General features: G+C 43.0%; 1 protein-coding gene across 1 annotated transcript; it reads right to left on the minus strand.

Moving 5' to 3' along the window:
* Window positions 1-5,954, minus strand: FGF19 (fibroblast growth factor 19). The gene is made up of 3 exons (XM_049820420.1): window positions 5,692-5,954; window positions 4,524-4,627; window positions 1-1,214 (listed from the first exon to the last, which is right to left on the minus strand). Exons 1-3 carry the CDS (start codon window positions 5,909-5,911, stop codon window positions 882-884), a joined length of 657 nt encoding a protein of 218 aa, XP_049676377.1. The 5' UTR covers window positions 5,912-5,954; the 3' UTR covers window positions 1-881.
* Between the last annotated feature and the right edge of the window lie 12,310 nt (window positions 5,955-18,264).

The raw sequence follows: 18,264 nt of genomic DNA on the forward strand, positions 1-18,264 counted from the left end.
TTAGTCTTCGTCTGCTTTTGATAATGACACGCATGCTTATATACAACAGAACTTTGATTTAAACGCTGATTTGAGCTGCTCATTCCCTACCTGGTGAACAGATATACTAGTTCTGTGCACTCTTCCAACCACACACTGAATTCTCACCAATGTTAATGAGAACTCTCTGCTGGATGATGCTGATCCCACAGTGAACATAAATTAGCCTCTAAAAGAAATCAAAGATCCAGTTTTCCAAAGTACCCTTTAGCAATAAGGGAAGGAAGAAATTTTTCCCTTTCTTCCTTTATTTCCTAAGGGAAGAAAAAGCACAATATACAAGCAGAATTGGGGTTTTTTTTTCAGTGGTATGCTTTCAACAGAAAGTTTTCCCAGAATGTTGTCAGCAGCTTTTCAAGGAACAGCATTAACTCTAGTTCATGTAACCACATTTGCTAGGTTTTCCTTAATCGTGTTGCGTACCAAATGTTTGTCTTTAAGGCCTCTGAAGCTCAGAGATCATTAACCTCCCTGTGACTGGAAAAAAGGTTTTCTGCATTTGCCTCTGTGAGCAGAATTGACAGGTGAACATATGTGGTAATGAAGCTGATGTAGAAAAATTATAATTATTTTATCATCGCCACGGTAATGGAGGAACTCCGATGAAGCTGTTAAGCTTTTCTTATTTAATCCTTTTCTAAACAAAACTATGGATAGGCAATTCTTTAGACTTATAGAATAGCCTGTGGGCACTCATCTCTTACAGGTACGACACATGGCAAGGAAAAGGCTGGCTCCGTACTGAAATATACAATAAAGTTCGAAATATCACTACATGAAAAGCTAAAAAACCTGCAGTATTCTGCAATATTTCTTCAAAAAACGTGTGTGTGTGATCAGAGTCATTTCTGAAAGCTGGGGCTCTTCACCGGCGACAGTTTGGAGGCGATGCCAAAGGGGTCCATGCTGTCCGTTTCGAGGGGTGAGGAGTACACCTCTGGTTCAAAGGCCTGGCTGTAATCACCGTATTCACCAAAGTCTGTCGACTCCACGGGCACGGTGTTGATCATAGGTAAAAAGTGAGATAGTGGAAGAAAATCTTTTCCTTTGAACTGTTGTCTTTGCTTGGCACTACTCAAAGACACCGATATTCCGTATTTTTTTGATTTATATACATTGTAGCCGTCTGGACGAATCTCTTCTTCAAAGGAACAATCCTCAGTGGAATACCTGAGCTGAAGAGCAAGGAGTAACGAGAATTACAAACGCACCCACCAGACTCATTGTATTCAACCACAACACAAGGCTTTGGTGGGACCAGCCCTTCTCCCGCTGCTGTCACTGGGGGCGTCCCTCCGGTTTGTCACGGGTGCCCCGGTTCGGAGCACCTTGCGGACCCCGCTGCCAGATCCGTGCCGGTGAGCCGCCGCTGCCTCTCTGCCTGGCTGCTGCAGGGATCAGGTGGGACCCACTGCTCTGGTGACTGCTCTTTCAGTGACGGACCACAGCCCCCGAGATGAAGTGCCCTGAACTGGTCAGACCGTTGGGTGAGATGATTGTTTTCCATCTGAATTGATCTCCAATGGAAATATTCTATTCTGTTCCATTCTATTCTGTTCTGTTCTGTTCTACTACAGCTCCCCACGTTGCACATAGTATGCATTTTGGGTTACGAGGCCATGAAAAGACCTCATCCAGAACTCCTGAAGTTAATGCACATCCATCCCATTAAATAAGCTTTGAATCCTGGAGGTCTACTTCTCCACAGCTACCACGCTCACCCTGTCCTGAGCACATGGAAAAAGAATCTCAGATGGCAGTGCTCATTTAGATAAACTCTCCTTAACTGCTGACAGTACTTAGCTGCAGTCATGAGATCCAATCCAACAATCCTCAGGTATAAAACTCCAGCTCTGCTGGAGATTTGCCTGTGTAAGGGCTTCGGGATCCCGTCTGTAGAAAGGCAGCGCTGTCAAAGACAGCACTTACGTGGCCAATCAGTAAAACGATACTAAAAAGATAATTGCCTTTTTTTTTAAGTCGGCATTTACTGAAATTACAAAAGAGCAGTTAACGCAGTGTTATTTCCTCATTACATATTAGTTAGAACCGTCAAATTAATACCAGCGCAAGTTAAGATTTTGTATAGGAGAATTTTCTTAGGTATGAATTTGTAGAATTACATTTGTAATATACTGTACGAATAATGTATTTGGAGTTTGCATCACCAGGTCAGACCTTTCCAGATCCTTACACAAGCACTGTATTTCTTACGACTCCAGTGCTATTTCAGGTTCAGCCACTACAGGTGATTGAACTCGTGGTCAATAAAAGACAGTTGCTGATTACGTCCCAGCCTGCAGTGACAAAAAAAAGTGTCCTTACGTGAGTGCTCTGCCTGTCTGAAGAGAGAGCATATTTGATTCTCTTCTAAGTCCTTTCCTTAACACCCTTAATAATATGGAGTACAATTAAGCGCATGGATTTGGGTGTCTTTTAAAAGCACTTTTTAAACTAATCAAATAATTTTTAAAAAGACATTTTCTCCAAATAAAATTATGCAATATTTATCCTTCTACACACATCATATCTCAGAAAAATATGTCTATATGATACAAATTTATGGCTGCATTGTTAGCTGTCCTTATTTCTACGAGTGCTCAGCCTCACTAACAAGGATGATGAAATAAAACAGCTTCTTGAGCAAGTGCGCATTACAAATAACAGTTATTGATTGTGCTCCCCATGTCTCAGCTATATCATTCCCTCTTCATTTCATTGGGATTGTCTCTAGTGTATTTTTTTAAACAAGTACCAAACGCGCTTTAAGCATTTCCAGATTATTTTTTTCACAGGAGGAATTTATAGTGTGTCAGTATATTCGGCAGTTATGCGATTTCCCCTCAACTACAGAGTACGGCATGCTGCGAATTCAAAAATCAACCCTAGTCCCCAATTTTCCAGTGTTAAAAAAGGGCACGTTTCAGGAATGCGAGCGGTTGCCCGGTTCAGTCCCCAGACACCGTATTTGCCCTTTCGTTCTTCCACTCCTGAGCGTAGCGCTGATAAGGCAAAGAATCTCCTGCAGAGCTGCCTGCCCGGGCTGTTAGCAGAGAAGTGACAGCAGGTGTCCGCAACATATAGATGCGACGGCACAGCTACATGCCATTGTGTTTTCAGGAAAAAAAACCCCCCTGCAATTATATAATATACACCCACAAACCCAGTCTCAGTCAAGGCACATGCAAATGTCTTCAAAACAGTGTTATGTGAAAGCTGTTTTAAAATTCTGTGACTGCGAAAGTCCAGCCAGCAGCTCTGATGGGAGAAGGATCCAGCCTCTGCTTTGTTTTCATTGATCATTTTGCTTTGGATATACATTAAAGCATTAAGCTAATAATTGACCTACCGTATCGTCTGAACCTATGCATCTTATCATGGCATTGATTGCTTCTAGTCCCGAAAAGCCAGGAAATTCAGAAAGAAAGGCTTAATCCTACGTTACATACGCATTCAAAAAACGTCACTACACCAGTATTGCTCTTATTAAAGATACTAGGAGTTTTGACGATGGGCCAAGTCCTTGCCCGACTGAAATCAGCAGAAATTTTGCCAGAGTAATCAAAGCAGAATCAAGCTGTATCTTTACTACGGCATAATAAAATGCCATCGCTCTGTGAAACTCAGGCTCCCATAAAGCAGTTATACACAGCCTGAACCTGAATCTTACCCTTCAAGTTCTAGAGTTGGCAGCTCACTCACGTGGCTTAAAAAACAAGTTGATATCACTGATAATGACTAGCTGACAGGCTGCCATAGCTAGGGAAAAAGCGTGACCTAACAGAGTGGTGTCAGCGGGTCACTCAACTCCGCAACCTCCTGGAGTACCCACAGGTATGTTGTTATCACAGGTCAGAAGAGAGACAGTGGCGAAGAGTCTTTCTTCCCCTCAAAATCCTGTTTCTGTGTGGCACTACCTCAGAGACACCCCCCCACACCCCCCCCCCCGTTTCTGGGATTTGTATCCTGGCAGCTAATTTGGCCGCATCTCCTTGCCAAAGAATTAATCTTGGGGTTTTTTTTTCAGAACGCTTAACCTGAGCGGTGAGAAATTATTCAGATTCTACGGCGCGACTTAATCTATTTCTGCGGCAGAAACGCAGCCACCCGCCGGTGAGGCTTTCTAAACATAAACGCAATTTTGCCCTGGACTGTATTTTCGGTATAATTCGGCAGGGGACACGCAACGCACGCTTTGCTTTCTAAATGACGTTTCCTTGCTGCCTTCTAACCATCCTTTCAGGCAGTAACACTGACAAGAATCACGGGTCCTCCAGAGAAAAGGGGGTGCTGGGGACCCCAAAGCTTTGTTAACCCCTTACCAACCGCAGCGATAAACCCCCCAAATAATCCACCAGCCCTTTGGTCTCGCCTACCGTTCCAGGGCTAGAAAACTCCCTCGGGAAAGCAGAACCCGGGAGCAGAACCCCCCCACACCACCACCGCCCACCGTGGACCCGGACTCCGGGATGGACACAACTCACCTGCCCACGCAGCCTCCCCGCCTCGTCCATGCAGAGATAACGGGAACTCCGCACGCCCTTGATGGCCACGGTGCGCACGGCCACGGCGCGGATCTCCAGCAGACCTGGGGAGAGGTTTTATTTATTTTATTTTAATTTTTTTTTTTTTTTTTTTTTTGGAGGGAAACCACAGAGGAAAGAAGGACCCTGAGTATTTTTTTTTTTCTTTTTTTTTTTTGGAGGGAAACCACAGAGGAAAGAAGGACCCTGAGTATTTTTTTTTTTTTGGAGGGAAACCACAGAGGAAAGAAGGACCCTGAGTATTTTTTTTTTTTGGAGGGAAACCACAGAGGAAAGAAGGACCCTGAGTATTTTTTTTTTTTTGGAGGGAAACCACAGAGGAAAGAAGGACCCTGAGTATTTTTTTTTTTTTGGAGGGAAACCACAGAGGAAAGAAGGACCCTGAGTATTTTTCTTTTTTGGAGGGAAACCACAGAGGAAAGAAGGACCCTGAGTATTTTTTTTTTTTTTTTTGGAGGGAAACCACAGAGGAAAGAAGGACCCTGAGTATTTTTTTTTTTTTTTTGGAGGGAAACCACAGAGGAAAGAAGGACCCTGAGTATTTTTTTTTTTTTGGAGGGAAACCACAGAGGAAAGAAGGACCCTGAGTATTTTTTTTTTTTTGGAGGGAAACCACAGAGGAAAGAAGGACCCTGAGTATTTTTTTTTTTTTTTTTTTTTTTTTGGAGGGAAACCACAGAGGAAAGAAGGACCCTGAGTATTTTTTTTTTTTTTTGGAGGGAAACCACAGAGGAAAGAAGGACCCTGAGTATTTTTTTTTTTTTTTGGAGGGAAACCACAGAGGAAAGAAGGACCCTGAGTATTTTTTTTTTTTTTTTTTTTTTGAGGGAAACCACAGAGGAAAGAAGGACCCTGAGTATTTTTTTATTTTTTTTTTTGGAGGGAAACCACAGAGGAAAGAAGGACCCTGAGTATTTTTTTTTTTTGGAGGGAAACCACAGAGGAAAGAAGGACCCTGAGTATTTTTTTTTTTTTTTTTTTTTTTTTTGGAGAGAAACCACAGAGGAAAGAAGGAGCCTGAGTATTTTTTTTTTTTTTTTTTGGAGGGAAACCACAGAGGAAAGAAGGAGCCTGAGCTCCTCCACCCCATCCCATCCCCGGTACTCACTCTGCGGGCTCTGGCTCCCGGCGGCATCCACTCGCCCGTCTCCTCCGATGCGCAGAAAACAGCTGACGAGCCCGTGTTTGCTGCCGGTGTAAAGGTGCCGCAGCCGGACGGGTTCCCCCCAGCCGTAGTTAACGTGAGGACCGGCGTCGGGCAGCGGTAACGATAAGGCGGCGGTGGCCAGCCCCAGGAGGGCCAGGGGGGCGGCGGGACGCGGCCCCATTCCCGCGGGGAGTGGGACGGGACCGGCGGGGCGTTGAGGCTGCGCCGGCTGCTCCGCGGGGATGGAGCGAGGGGGAAAGGCAGCCCCCCGGCCTTTTATAGCTCTCTCTTATCAGCCCGATCGATTGGGCCGCATCCCAGCTTCGCTATCGGAGCCCGGTTCGTAGCGGGAATTGGTCGGATCGGTCCCTCCCCCCGAAAATATTGATCGGGTGACATCATTTCGCAGGGGACACCCTGAAGTCGCTCCCTCCCCAGCCGCACCCCCGAGCCTGCTTCCCCCGGACACCCACCCACCTCCCCGCTCCTCCGCCCCCGGCTGCCAAGGCGCCGGCCGAGCCTTTAACCCGCCGGGCCGGGGCCGGACCCCCGCCCGGGCCCGGCTGCCCCGAGGGGACGGGCCGGTCCCGCAGCCCCGGCCCCGGCGGGAGGGGGAAAATCCGCCCCCTCCAGGGGCTCTGCGGGGACCGGGGGGACGGGGCTGCCCCGGCCTCTGCCCGGCCTTTATGGCCCTTTTCGGAAAGAAAAGAGCTGCGCCCTCGGGAGCGCTTGGGAACCGCCAGCGGCGGAGCGCTGCGCCGGCCGGGCCGCCCGCTACGGCCCGCTACGGCCCGGTAGGGCTCCTCGGGGCCGGGCGGCGGGGCTCCCGGGCTTTATTGCCGCCCGGTCATCCCCGGCTGGGGCACTAGATGGAGCCTGGTACCTGGGCTGAGGGCTGGTCTCGCACTGGGGGAGCTGCTGCCTGAGGAAGGCGGGGAGGGGGGGGGGGGGGTGTCTTCAGGTCCTGGTCGTCCCCATTTGCACAAAGAGATTGGGGGGATAAAGGGGAGGGAAAAAGGAGGGGGGGGAGGGGGGGGGGAGAGAACAAAAAAAAAGAAAAAAAAAGGGGAAAAGGGAAAAAAAAGGGGGAAAGGGAAAAAGGGGAGGGCAAAAAGGAAAAAAGGGAAAAAAAAGGGAAAAAGGAAAAAAAAAGGAAAACAAGGAGAAAAGGAAAAAAGGAAAAAAAAGAAAAAAGGAAAAAAGGAAAAGAGAAAAAAGGAAAAAAGGAAAAGAGAAAAAAGGAAAAAAGGAAAAAAGAAAAAAGGAAAAAGAAAAAAGGAAAAAAAAGGGGAAAGAAAAAAAGGGGGAAAGGGAAAAAGGGGGGGGCAAAAAGGAAAAAAGGAAAAAAAAGGGAAAAAGGAAAAAAAAAGGAAAACAAGGAGAAAAGGAAAAAAGGAAAAAAAGAAAAAAGGAAAAAAGGAAAAGAGAAAAAAGGAAAAAAGGAAAAAAGGAAAAGAGAAAAAAGGAAAAAAGGAAAAAAGAAAAAAGGAAAAAGAAAAAAGGAAAAAAAAGGGGGAAAGAAAAAAAGGGGGAAAGGGAAAAAGGGGGGGCAAAAAGGAAAAAAGGAAAAAAAAAGGGAAAAAAGGAAAAAGTGAAAAGAGGAAAAAAGGAAAAAAGGAAAAAGGAAAAAAGAAAAAAGGAAAAAAGGAAAACAGGAAAAAAAAGAAAAAAGAAAAAAGGAAAAAAGAAAAAAACGAAAAACGAAAAAAGTAAAAAGGAAAAAGGAAAAAAGGAAAAAGGAAAAAAGAAAAAAGGAAAAAGGAAAAAAAAGGAAAAATAAGGGGGAAAGGAAAAATAAGGGGAAAAGGAAAAAAAGGCGAAAAGGGAAAAAAGAAAAAAGAAGAAAAAGGCAAAAAAAGGAAAAGGGGAAAAGGAAAAGGGGGGAAAAGGGGGGAAAGGGAGCAAGGGGGAAAGGGGGGAAAGAGGGGAAAAAAAGACAAAAGTATGTGTAGTAAAAGTGCATCGCCTGCAGCCAGCGGCCCCATCTAAGCATCAAACAGATTTTTTTTTTTTTTTTTCTGGTCTGTGCATGGACCTTTTCCACATGCGCTCCTCCCCAGGAGCTCACTTAGCGAGTGCACCAGGAGAGACAGAAAGAAGCAGACGCACTACATTTTGGGTTGTTCTGCACTTTTTGCATCTCAGGGGCAATTTAGGGGATTGCTGCTGACTTTTCTGCTGTCCATCCAAACTAAGCGTTAAAGGAAGTTTCTCGGATCTCAAGAGAGACAACGGGTAATTTCATAAAGGAAAAAAATCCTTCCCCCACAGGATGCGTTAAATAACAGGCAAAACAAAACCCCATGCCCCCAGCAACTTCTCTGAAACAACGACGTTTCGGTCAGCTTCCACACACCGTTTTTATATTTTGCTACCTGTTTAATTTCATCCTTTTGTCTGTACGCTTGCATTTCCCTCCCGTAAACACTCACACAAACAACTTTTCTTTATGAGTAATCTTGGCTCAGGGAGGCTGTGTGCACATAGACAAGGTCATATGAAAATACAGAGTCTTGTAGGATGGTGGCCTGCACTTGTATAAATGCGTACACTTATTCTCACGTGTAGGTTATGGTACTGAAGCTAATCACATCAGTCGGTGTTTGAATGATCAGGGTCTCGCATCACAAGCTCCCTGGAGCAAGGGCTTGTATGTCACCAACCCTTTCAAAAGCGACTACCGACAGTGACTACCTTTGGGGTTTTTTGGCAGTCAGCTTGAGAGACACAAAAAGGAGCCCAGTTTTCTCTGCATGGTTGAAGAATAATTAATAAAAACCAGGAGCACCTCACTCTCAGGTGTCTCCTGCTGCATCCTGCAAATCACGGGCCGATTTGAGGAATTCTGGCCTTTCAAACATCACGCAAGTTCACAACATTATAAACCCGGTCAATAATACTAAGGCATCCGAGACCCTCATTTTTTTCCCTCTGCAGAATTCTCTAATGTTATTACATGACTGCTACAAAGGCAGTTCACTGCCCTGCAACCCTGGGCCCCACAGCAGTTGTGCATGTAACTCATCCTGGCTACACATGCATTCTTCAAGGTATCGAGCACCCACCACACACACACAGAAGTTATGGTCTGAAATTAATTTGAAAGGCTTTTTTAGTTCATTTTGGTGTGCATCTCGGTGACTAGAAGCTATTTTATATCACTATTTCTGCTATACCGTAAGTGTGAATAATATTGACAATCATAAGTATTCATTTTCTCATCAAGAAGTCAAACTTCTTTCAAGCGGTAAGGAACTGATGCTTGCAACTTGTTTATTCATTTTGACAGCATTATTATTATTCCCTTGTGAAGATCAAAAATGGAGGCAGAAAGGGCAAATCGTTTGCACTAAATAATACTTCAAACCAGTGCAAAAGCTGGCTATAAATGAGAATTTCCTAACGATTGATGGAGAGCTTTAAAGAGTTATTTGTATTGTTACTGTTGCTGATGTTATGGGGACTGATGTTTAAAGGTTCATATCTAATCAAATTAAAATGAAAATGAAGAACTTAACTAATTTGTTTGGAATGGCCTCTCTTGGTATGGGAAGCTTTCAATCCAAATCGTATGTCCAAGTTCCTCTGTAGTCAGTGACAGAGTAAGTGCCTCCAAGTACTTGTCTGGACCGGATAGTACCAATCCTAACTCAAACCAGGTGTTTAAGAGATACGGGTTAAATAATCTCTGGAACTGCCTACTTCTTTATTGGCTCTGGGAAAAAAGCCTGAGTTTGTTAACTCAGATTAACTACCTTATTTTTAGTGAGACCTAAATGAGCTAATGTTTTCAAAGTATAAGAGTTGCAACATGTGATTTTCATTTCAGTTCCTATCTGTATCACTGAACTTTATCATTTATTGGCGTCTTTTTACCAAAGTTCAATAGAAAGGCACATGTCTTTGCGTGGTCCTACAAATGTGTTTGCAGGAAAAAAAATTATCTGCAGAACAAATGTATTAGAGGGTAAATCCCACCATCACTTCCAGTGCTGGACCTGCTCCCTATTTAAACAGAGCCTGCAACAAGGAAACCTGGTAGTGTACAACTTTTTGCTTTTATGAGGATAGAAAAAAAACCCACCACAAACAAAACACCAAACCGCCAAAAACCCCCCAAAACAAACCAGGAGGAAAGTCTTGTAGAACAAAAATACCTCCTGACCAAATAGTACACAACTGCAAAAGCATTTTCACCTGTTGTAATGAATCATTTATTTCCACTGCACTTTTCAATGTCCCAGCGTAATTTCTGCAGAACAAGACCTTCAGTTTTCTGTAACGCTGAAGCTGAACTGAATGTGTTTTGTAGAACATAACTACCTATATTTAAGAGTCAAACATCCAGAGATCCAAAAAGATGCCAAAAAGATAACAGAGGGCTTATGCCTCACTGGGCAGTAACATCATTGGAACCAACTGCAATGAAACCAGGGAAGGTGGCCCCAAATAAGGATCAGAAATAGGGCAGGTAGCCACCCGTGAGTGGCAGGTGGTCATAGCAGGCTACCTTGTGGTGGAGATCAAAGGAAAAATTACATAGGTGAGTCACTCAAGGCTGAGTGAAGGTCAAAATGTGAGGAACTAGACATGTTTAGGATGAAGAGTCATCTGCTCAGTAGTAGAATAGCTTCAGAATATCACGGTGAAAACCTTGGATAAGTTATTGCAGAAAGAGAAAAATAGTACTGAAACTTTAACGCCTTTCTGCTTCCTCTGGGGTATCTTTGGGAACTCCCGCAGATTTAGGAGTGGGCATTACGTGAACATGATCCAATATTACTTTTGAGAAGAGATTTGTAAGTCTTTCCCCCTTTTCTCTGAAGTCGGAAGTGGGAGAATTACAGAGGCTGTAAATACTCTGAGGGAAGTAAGGTCCCAAGCAGAGCTAGAGATGTTAGTGCTAATTCCTTTGGTTTCTGATTTCTGCTGTAGTTCCTGCATGTCATCCCACAAGTGAAAGCAAAAAGAAAGCCTTTATTTTCCCCGTGGCAGAGGGCCAGCAGAACAGTCCAGTCCTTTCTCTTGCTTCTGGTAGAGAAGAGTATGTCAGGCAAATGAGGAAAGGCAGAAGTGAAGACATAGTACCCGGTGATATGCGGTTATTCAAGCACGAGGTTGTTCTATAAAGAGCCTTATCAGCACAGCACAAGCTAAAAAACCTGCCTAAGAAGGAGAGGTTACTCCACCATATGTCAAGGACTGCTCCGCTTCCCAGCTGCTTCTGCAATCCAAGAGGCATAAGGGTGACAATATTTCTCCCTGGGCTGTGAATGAACGCAGAATTGAGATTCCACAGCTCCCGCTGCGTGCGCCCACTGACAGGATGTCATACGGCGGGACGAGGATTCACGGAGGCTCTCCCCAGATATCACAAGTACAATAGTCCTCGGTGAATTTGCAGGATCCAAATGCATCAGATACTTAAAGATTTTTCAAACGATCAACTTCTGGAGGGGTTCTTCTTCTAAAACTGCTCTGCTAAAGAAGGTCAACGCGCTGGAGAGATCGTTGCTACTGTAATTTGTAGTTGCATGTGTTATTGCTGGTTCTTTCCAATGAACGCAGCCAGACAACTAATTTCAAATATCTCTCACCATTCTGTTACCTAATGCTTTCTTAACTATTGCTATCAGTCAATGCATTCCTGAGAGCAATACTTAGCCTGGAATGGGCTTGAAGCTTTCCTGGTCAAATGATACCTTCTGATTAAGTCTACACTGAAGCTCACAAAAGTCCCATCAGTTTCAAATGGCCTAAATGCATTTTTTCATTAACACTGGAAGTTGTTATTCCATACTTTGGAAATACTTCATCCACCCCATCTTTTCCGTGTGCTATGAAATCCTTTGTAATTCTGGTACAGAAGAAGCCTTACTGATTTTCTGGGAACATATTTCGTACAGTAGCTTTCCAGCACCTTATTTACACTAAATCAACCAAAGTTACTTTTTGATTATTTTTTGAGCAAACCTGCATCCGGCAGCAGAAATGAATAATTGCAAGTTTCTTTGCCACTAGGTTACATCTCATTTCTAGCTTGACCTAGGGAGTAATGCCCCTAGACTTTGTTTATGCACTGTGTTTGTGAAAACCACGAGGAAAGCTTTTTCAGAAAAGAGTAATTCTACATCACCAGCTTCTCAGTCAAAAGTGGTATCCGTGGAGCATTTACCTGTACCCTTTTCCTGTCTAAATAATGTTGCCTTTATGACAAGTTCCAATTCCATTGGAAATATTTTTCCTTTAATAGACAGAGAACGGTCCCATAGCAGAGGAAGGTGTACAACAAAAAGAAGGAAACAGATACGCTACCAAAGTTTTGCTTCAAACTCGCAAGAGTGTGTACTCAGAACTGTGGTTCAAATATGTCCAAAGCCCTGGAGAGCCAGAATTAATCAGGCGATCCTATTCAGTCTGATATAGTGACAATTCCCACAAAATCGGTCCTAAAGAGCATAGTAGGAAGCTGGGATGTGCAAGGACTTCAGCAACGAGACTAATACAGGCACACTGAACCAAATCTGGCCCTGGAGCAATTTCACCGAGTTATATCTGGGATGAATTTGTTCCATCAAGGTCTAACTTCATTTCACTGGAGGTGCAAAATTGGTTTCTTTGTTAACAAGGACACTGAGCCAGGGGCTCTCAGGTGGTGATTTTTTGGAAGTCAGAAGTAGGAAGGACGGGGATGAAAGGGGTTTAGCTATGCCTGTCTGTTTGGTGAGGCACCGAATCCCCCCCTTCTCTTGAAGTCAGGCCTCCTATATACCTGGGAATGCGATTATAACTCTGCTTAAAGGCAGATGTTTTCTCAAAGGCACCTATGATAATAATCCTGATTTGTTGTAAAATTGATATTACAAAGTTTTTTAGTCACGAAGATGATAATAATGCATATCACTAGTAGTATTAGGCTTATGGCCACCTAAGCAGCATTTTAGCTAGAATCAGTTAGGCTTGACTGAGAACCTATGGGAGAACGTTACAGTTTATATGATGTTGAGGATCAGACTAGCCTATAGTTGTCCCCGATGGCCCATCAAGGTAAGATGCCTTTGAGATGTTCATCTGAGGCTTTACAGCCTGTAAAATTTACACACTGCAGCTGTCTCGGGAGGATGATCCCACACCACCGAGTCATAGAGTCAGTGGAGCAAACATATAAAGAAGCAGTTGTGCTAACAAAGAGCTAGGTTTCCTCTTAGCCGCTCTCAGCTGAAGCCGCTTGCCAGGCTTGCCTTTGCTCTTTCTTAGGGAAGGTTTGAGGGGTCTGAACTGCTGCAGAGCAGGAGACCTCCATTCTCGATTTGCCGTTATATCACCATTGTATTCTGCTAAAAAGTTGTGGAAGGTTTCTAGTCCAGCCATGGTTTGATGAAGCTGGCACTGCTTTTTTTTTTCTTTGAGAATCCGATGCTTGCCAATATATATGTAAGGTCTGCAGATACTTGGCACAGTGAGTCTCTTGGAGGACAGAGGTGGAGAAGTGCCTGGCTTCAGATTGTCCCTAACAGGTTAGTTCCAGATTGCTCAGTCCTGTTAGGACTGAAGGATGCGAAAGGTGAGAATTATACATGTCTGGGGAACTTCTGCTTATATTCCACTGTAGATAGCTGTGGGGGTTTTGGCTCTGGGCTTCAAACACTTGACCAAGATCAGATAAAAAGGAGCCTGAGCTCTGTGCTGAACACATTATAACAGTTTATGGTGTTGTGGAATAAAAGAGGTAGAAAGGGAGTTAAGGAAGCCAGCTAAGACCCGCAGTTTTCTTGCTGCCTATTATTTCATGCTACACTCTGCTGCTTATCATTACTTAGGAATTGCAAGTCACCAACAGAACTGGATAAACTGGTAGAGAGATGTAAATGATAAGTGAATGCAGGTGAACGATGTGTCAAAGTGTCAATTCAGTCCATAAGTGCTTATTCCCCTACTGTCATCGCTTTTGATTATTATGATACTGCAGGAAGGACTCTTACTGAAATGATGAAGCCCTTTATGAAACAGTTCTGAACAAATGTAAACTTAAAAAAGTACAAAGTTTCCTAATGGCATCATTTAAGGCTGTTGAGAACATTTAGCACACAACCATTTCCTCGGCTTCTGGAAAGTAGTGATTCAGCTGAATCAATAGAAGTCTACCTTTCACCCCAGCCCCTATCCTGGGCCTAAAAGCATGGAGAAATATCTTAGAAGAAATAAAATTCTTCTGCAACTCCTCCAAAATCTTTTTACTAGACAGAGTTAGTTTACCTGGATTTTAAAAAGAGTGATGATATCTTCCCTCCTTCTTCACAAGACACCCGGACTCAATATAGGTGACAGTCACGTAGAAAGTTTTTGCAGTGGCTTTGCTCAAGAGGCAAGAGATGAAGATTATTAATAACTTTTCTTCCACTTGGAGGTGAGAGGAAATAATTTTCTGCTGAAAGGATGCCTATACCATAGCTGTGGCGTGGCTGCACGATATACCATGAATGGGGAAACTGAGTAACTTTCTCTGACGTTCCTTATTGCACCTTCTTAACTAGTCACATTTGGTACCATGAAACATGGCTGTGGGACTTTTGGGGCCAAGAACTGAAGGGCAAAGGTTACGGAAGCATCCTGCCAATGCAGCCAGAATTGACCTTTACTTGACAAAGCAGAAGTAACATGGGATCTAAAAGAATGGTATTCAAATAGCCAGTCCATCCAAAACGCTGCATTTGGATTGATCCTAATCAGCCATAATTTCCTAGTTTAATGGCCAATTAAAAGGCCATTTGAAAGTAAGAGAAGCAGAACAAATCAGCATGGAAAAAGCCTGGATGGTCTTTAGAAAGTAATTCAAGTTTACTTAGGTTTTACACATCTGACTAGTGAGAAAATGAATAGGCAATGGATGTCTTACTCCAAAAGTAATTCAGATTCATTAAATAACTTGTTTCAGTATAAGATAAAATCCGAAGCATTGCTGAAAAGTGAAATGACATACCTGCATTAAAACAAGGGATTTATCTGTCTAAACATCACAGCAAATATTAAATGAAATGTAAAACCCCCTGCTATGTGGCTATTGCGTATGTTATATACCTTGACTTGATATAAGAAGCAGAATTAAACTCAATATTTTTGATGTGTATTTACAACTGTGATCAGACGCATAATGGTCAGAAGGATTCTAATTTACCATCTTTAAACCCCAAATGTTTTTGTTACATGCATCTTCAATTTTTTTCATTTTCCTGGAAACAAAATTCTTTAAACATTACGGGCCAAAAGTGAGAGCCACATTGCTTCTGGTTCTTTCATGGCTGGAGCTACCAGGAAGATCCTTGCGTGACAAGAGGCAGGGACACCTCAGTTCTTGAAGTGAACAAAGCAGGCCTAAGTGCTGAGGATGAAAAAGTCAAGTCAGGGTGCCTCTTTCATATGGATTGGTCTCCAGTTCATATACTCTTGATTATGGATCTATTGATTTAGGCACTCATTTTGCAAAGGGCATTGTAAAGATAGTCTCCCCAGTTAGTTCCAAATTTAACCCATTTCAGAAGATTTCCAGATGAGGGCAGGAGACCTTCTCAAAGCTCTTGGGGGGCACCAAGGTTTCACTCGATAGCGAAGGCTCCCCGAGACCTGTATGTGACTCTTTATCAGAGGTCTCTAGCAGATAAAGCCTGCAACAAACAGTTACTGATCTCCGTTACTGCAGCCTCATTCTGCAGAAAGGCTGCTATTGCTAGGCAATCGACCGCTCTTTTTCCATTTTCTTGGCTAATAGGTCACGTATTGTTATCAGGGTGGTGTGGATTCACTTAGGCAGATGTGTCATTGATTGCATAATATTGTAGAAGGAACTAGCCAATGCTAACGAAATAAAGAGCAACACAACTAGAAATGGACCCTACACAAACCCGTCCTATTCATGGCTCCAGCGGCAACACCAGTATTCCATTCTCAAAAGACGGTAATCCTCAAATTTACTTTTTCCTCCAACACACACAAATGGCGATGATAACCCTTAGCACCATCACGGCAAATAGCAGTGATTTAAAAAAATAATTGATTAATCATTCAACTGCCTGACTTACATTTCCTTTAAAGCTGCATTTTAACTCTCAATTTCCTGAGAATGGCAGTGACAGACATATCAACTACAGCTTTTGATGGTAATTAATAACCCTTGCTACCAAAGTTCCTTCTGCACTGTCACTGGGTAAGATTTTCCAGTTACAATGTCCGGTCACTGCTTTGCACTGCAATGGATCTTACTATTTGGTTAATGTGATGATTGGTCATGGGTAGTTTGTATTTCAGGCTGACTTCATCATATTGTAGTGAATATTAATAAGAAGTTAATGTTCAGAACAATGTTGTTAATACTTTGTTAAGAAAAGAAGCTAAGGCCCAATTCTGCCTTCCCTGGAAAAAAATTCATTTACTTCAGTGGGAACAGTCAGACATTTGGCAACAATTCTTGGTAGTAAATTATTAGAGTATCAATTTTTCTAATTTAGCCCTGTCAAGGCCTCATAGAATGAAGGCTCCATTTTGCCTCACATTTTACGTGCGTGCACAAATAAGCAACAATATAATGTTTTCCCTTATGCTTCCTAGCATAATGATGCTCAGACAATGAGTGGATTTCCCAAGTCTCCCAGCCTGTACATTTATTCCTAGAGAGTTTTGCTCACGTTACAGATGTGAACACGCATGGCTACAGCTTTTCCAATTTTAGATCAAGGAGCCACACAGCAAAGACCATCGAGTTGGCAGGTCCTCCCCATTCATCTGAATGAAATGAAAGGGAGCTCAGCTCTTGGCTCCAGTTTTCTGTCACTCCATTGTCATTCAACAAAACGGACCAAAGAGAAAAGCGATCAATCCATAAAGTCGTGAAGCCTCAGTCTCCAGCTGTCATCAGCTTTGAGCTCCCTCCACTGATCTTATCTGTTGCAGAGTGATTGAAAGTAATTTGTTTTGGTTGAAAGTAATTTGTTTTGGAGAGTAATTAGATTATCTCTTGGGGGGCTTCCTACCTGGTGACCCAGTGTTTCTCCTTGGCTTGCTGCTCATTAACATCAATTACCATAGAGACACTCTTCAAAGGAAGGCTTGCACTGCCCAGGGTGGGGAACCTATTAAGAAATATGCTGCTCATTCCTGCTAGGAGATAATAAACCTTCTGATGTCAAACAATTATTTGTGGGTCAGACACATATGATCCCACTGGGGCTTAAGCCTTTCATTTGCCATCCAGTGTGAAATGCTTAGTAATTAGGAAATGAGCTAGATCTTTCTATAATGGAGTATATTGACGTGAATATAACAGGCTCAAGCAAACTGCTACGTAATATTTGTGAGCATTTACTAACGCTGGGCACATATGCCACACTTGCAGAAGTACTGGGATGGCAAAAAAAAAAAATACATCTATGTAGGGGTAAGTGCAGAGAGGCTCAAAAGTTCATGCTTTGACTCTTGTCCCCAGAATCAACTCTTTTTGATTGAGACAATTAATATGGGTATGCGTATGACACAGCACTGATAAGCATCATGATAACACTAGTATCTATTTTTTCTGTAATCATGTGAGCTCTAAATGAGTCATTGCCTGACTGTGACATTTATTGGTAGTGATTACATCATTACTACTATGCCATCCTACAGAACATCACAAAATAAACAAGAACCATAATAATCCACCTTTTGAACCACGTCTCTTTTTTCAGACACAGCAAATCTGAACAATAAATCGCCCTGGTTATGCATTAATTTACAAATATTCAGTCTAAAATTTTCCCTTGTTGCATCTGATCTTTGTGCTGCTCAGGCAGTAGAAAAAGGTTACAGAGGGAGCAGAAATTACCTTTAAAGGTAAGATTTGGTTGTTGGGGCTTCCCTAGTTGTGTAGAGGTCCTAGTGTCACCAAAAGCTCCCAGGCCAGCCCTGGGGATACAGGATGAGCTGGGGTTGACCACAGGGAAGTTGGGGGAGAAACATGGTAAAAATGTCCTTGTTCTGCAGCTGTTCACGGCTACCTGGTCTGTAGCAGGAGAAATATAAACTGGGGCAGCCTGAGAGAGTCACAGGGAAAGGGAATCACCATCATCATCATCATCATCATCATCATCATCATCATCATCATCATCATCATCATCATCATCATCATCATCGCTTATGGTCATCAAACCCCACCCTGCTAGGTGATACTGGCTCTCATCTTTTAAACACGTGCTGCAAGTCCTTTAAATCTCTTTTCTGAAGAGCTGCTAAATGCTAACATCTGAAGTAAATAACTGCCATTTTGTTTTCATTTGTCTTGTTTGAGTAATTAGGTCATTATATCTGAAAGTGATTGTTTTATGCGTGCCAAGAGCGAATAATGAAGACCTTTGATGAATCCAGCGAGCAGCATGTAAATGTGGGGAAGGAATGCGGAGGCAAATGAATGACCTTTCTGAAACAGAATTTCTCCCCGCGCCACCATTTTTATCCGCATTAAAGTCAGTTAATGCGTTTACTTTTTCCTGCTGTGTATATTAGAGT

The sequence above is a fragment of the Accipiter gentilis genome, chromosome 17 (genome assembly GCF_929443795.1).
Source record: "Accipiter gentilis chromosome 17, bAccGen1.1, whole genome shotgun sequence".
Taxonomy (NCBI): Eukaryota; Metazoa; Chordata; class Aves; order Accipitriformes; family Accipitridae; genus Astur; species Astur gentilis.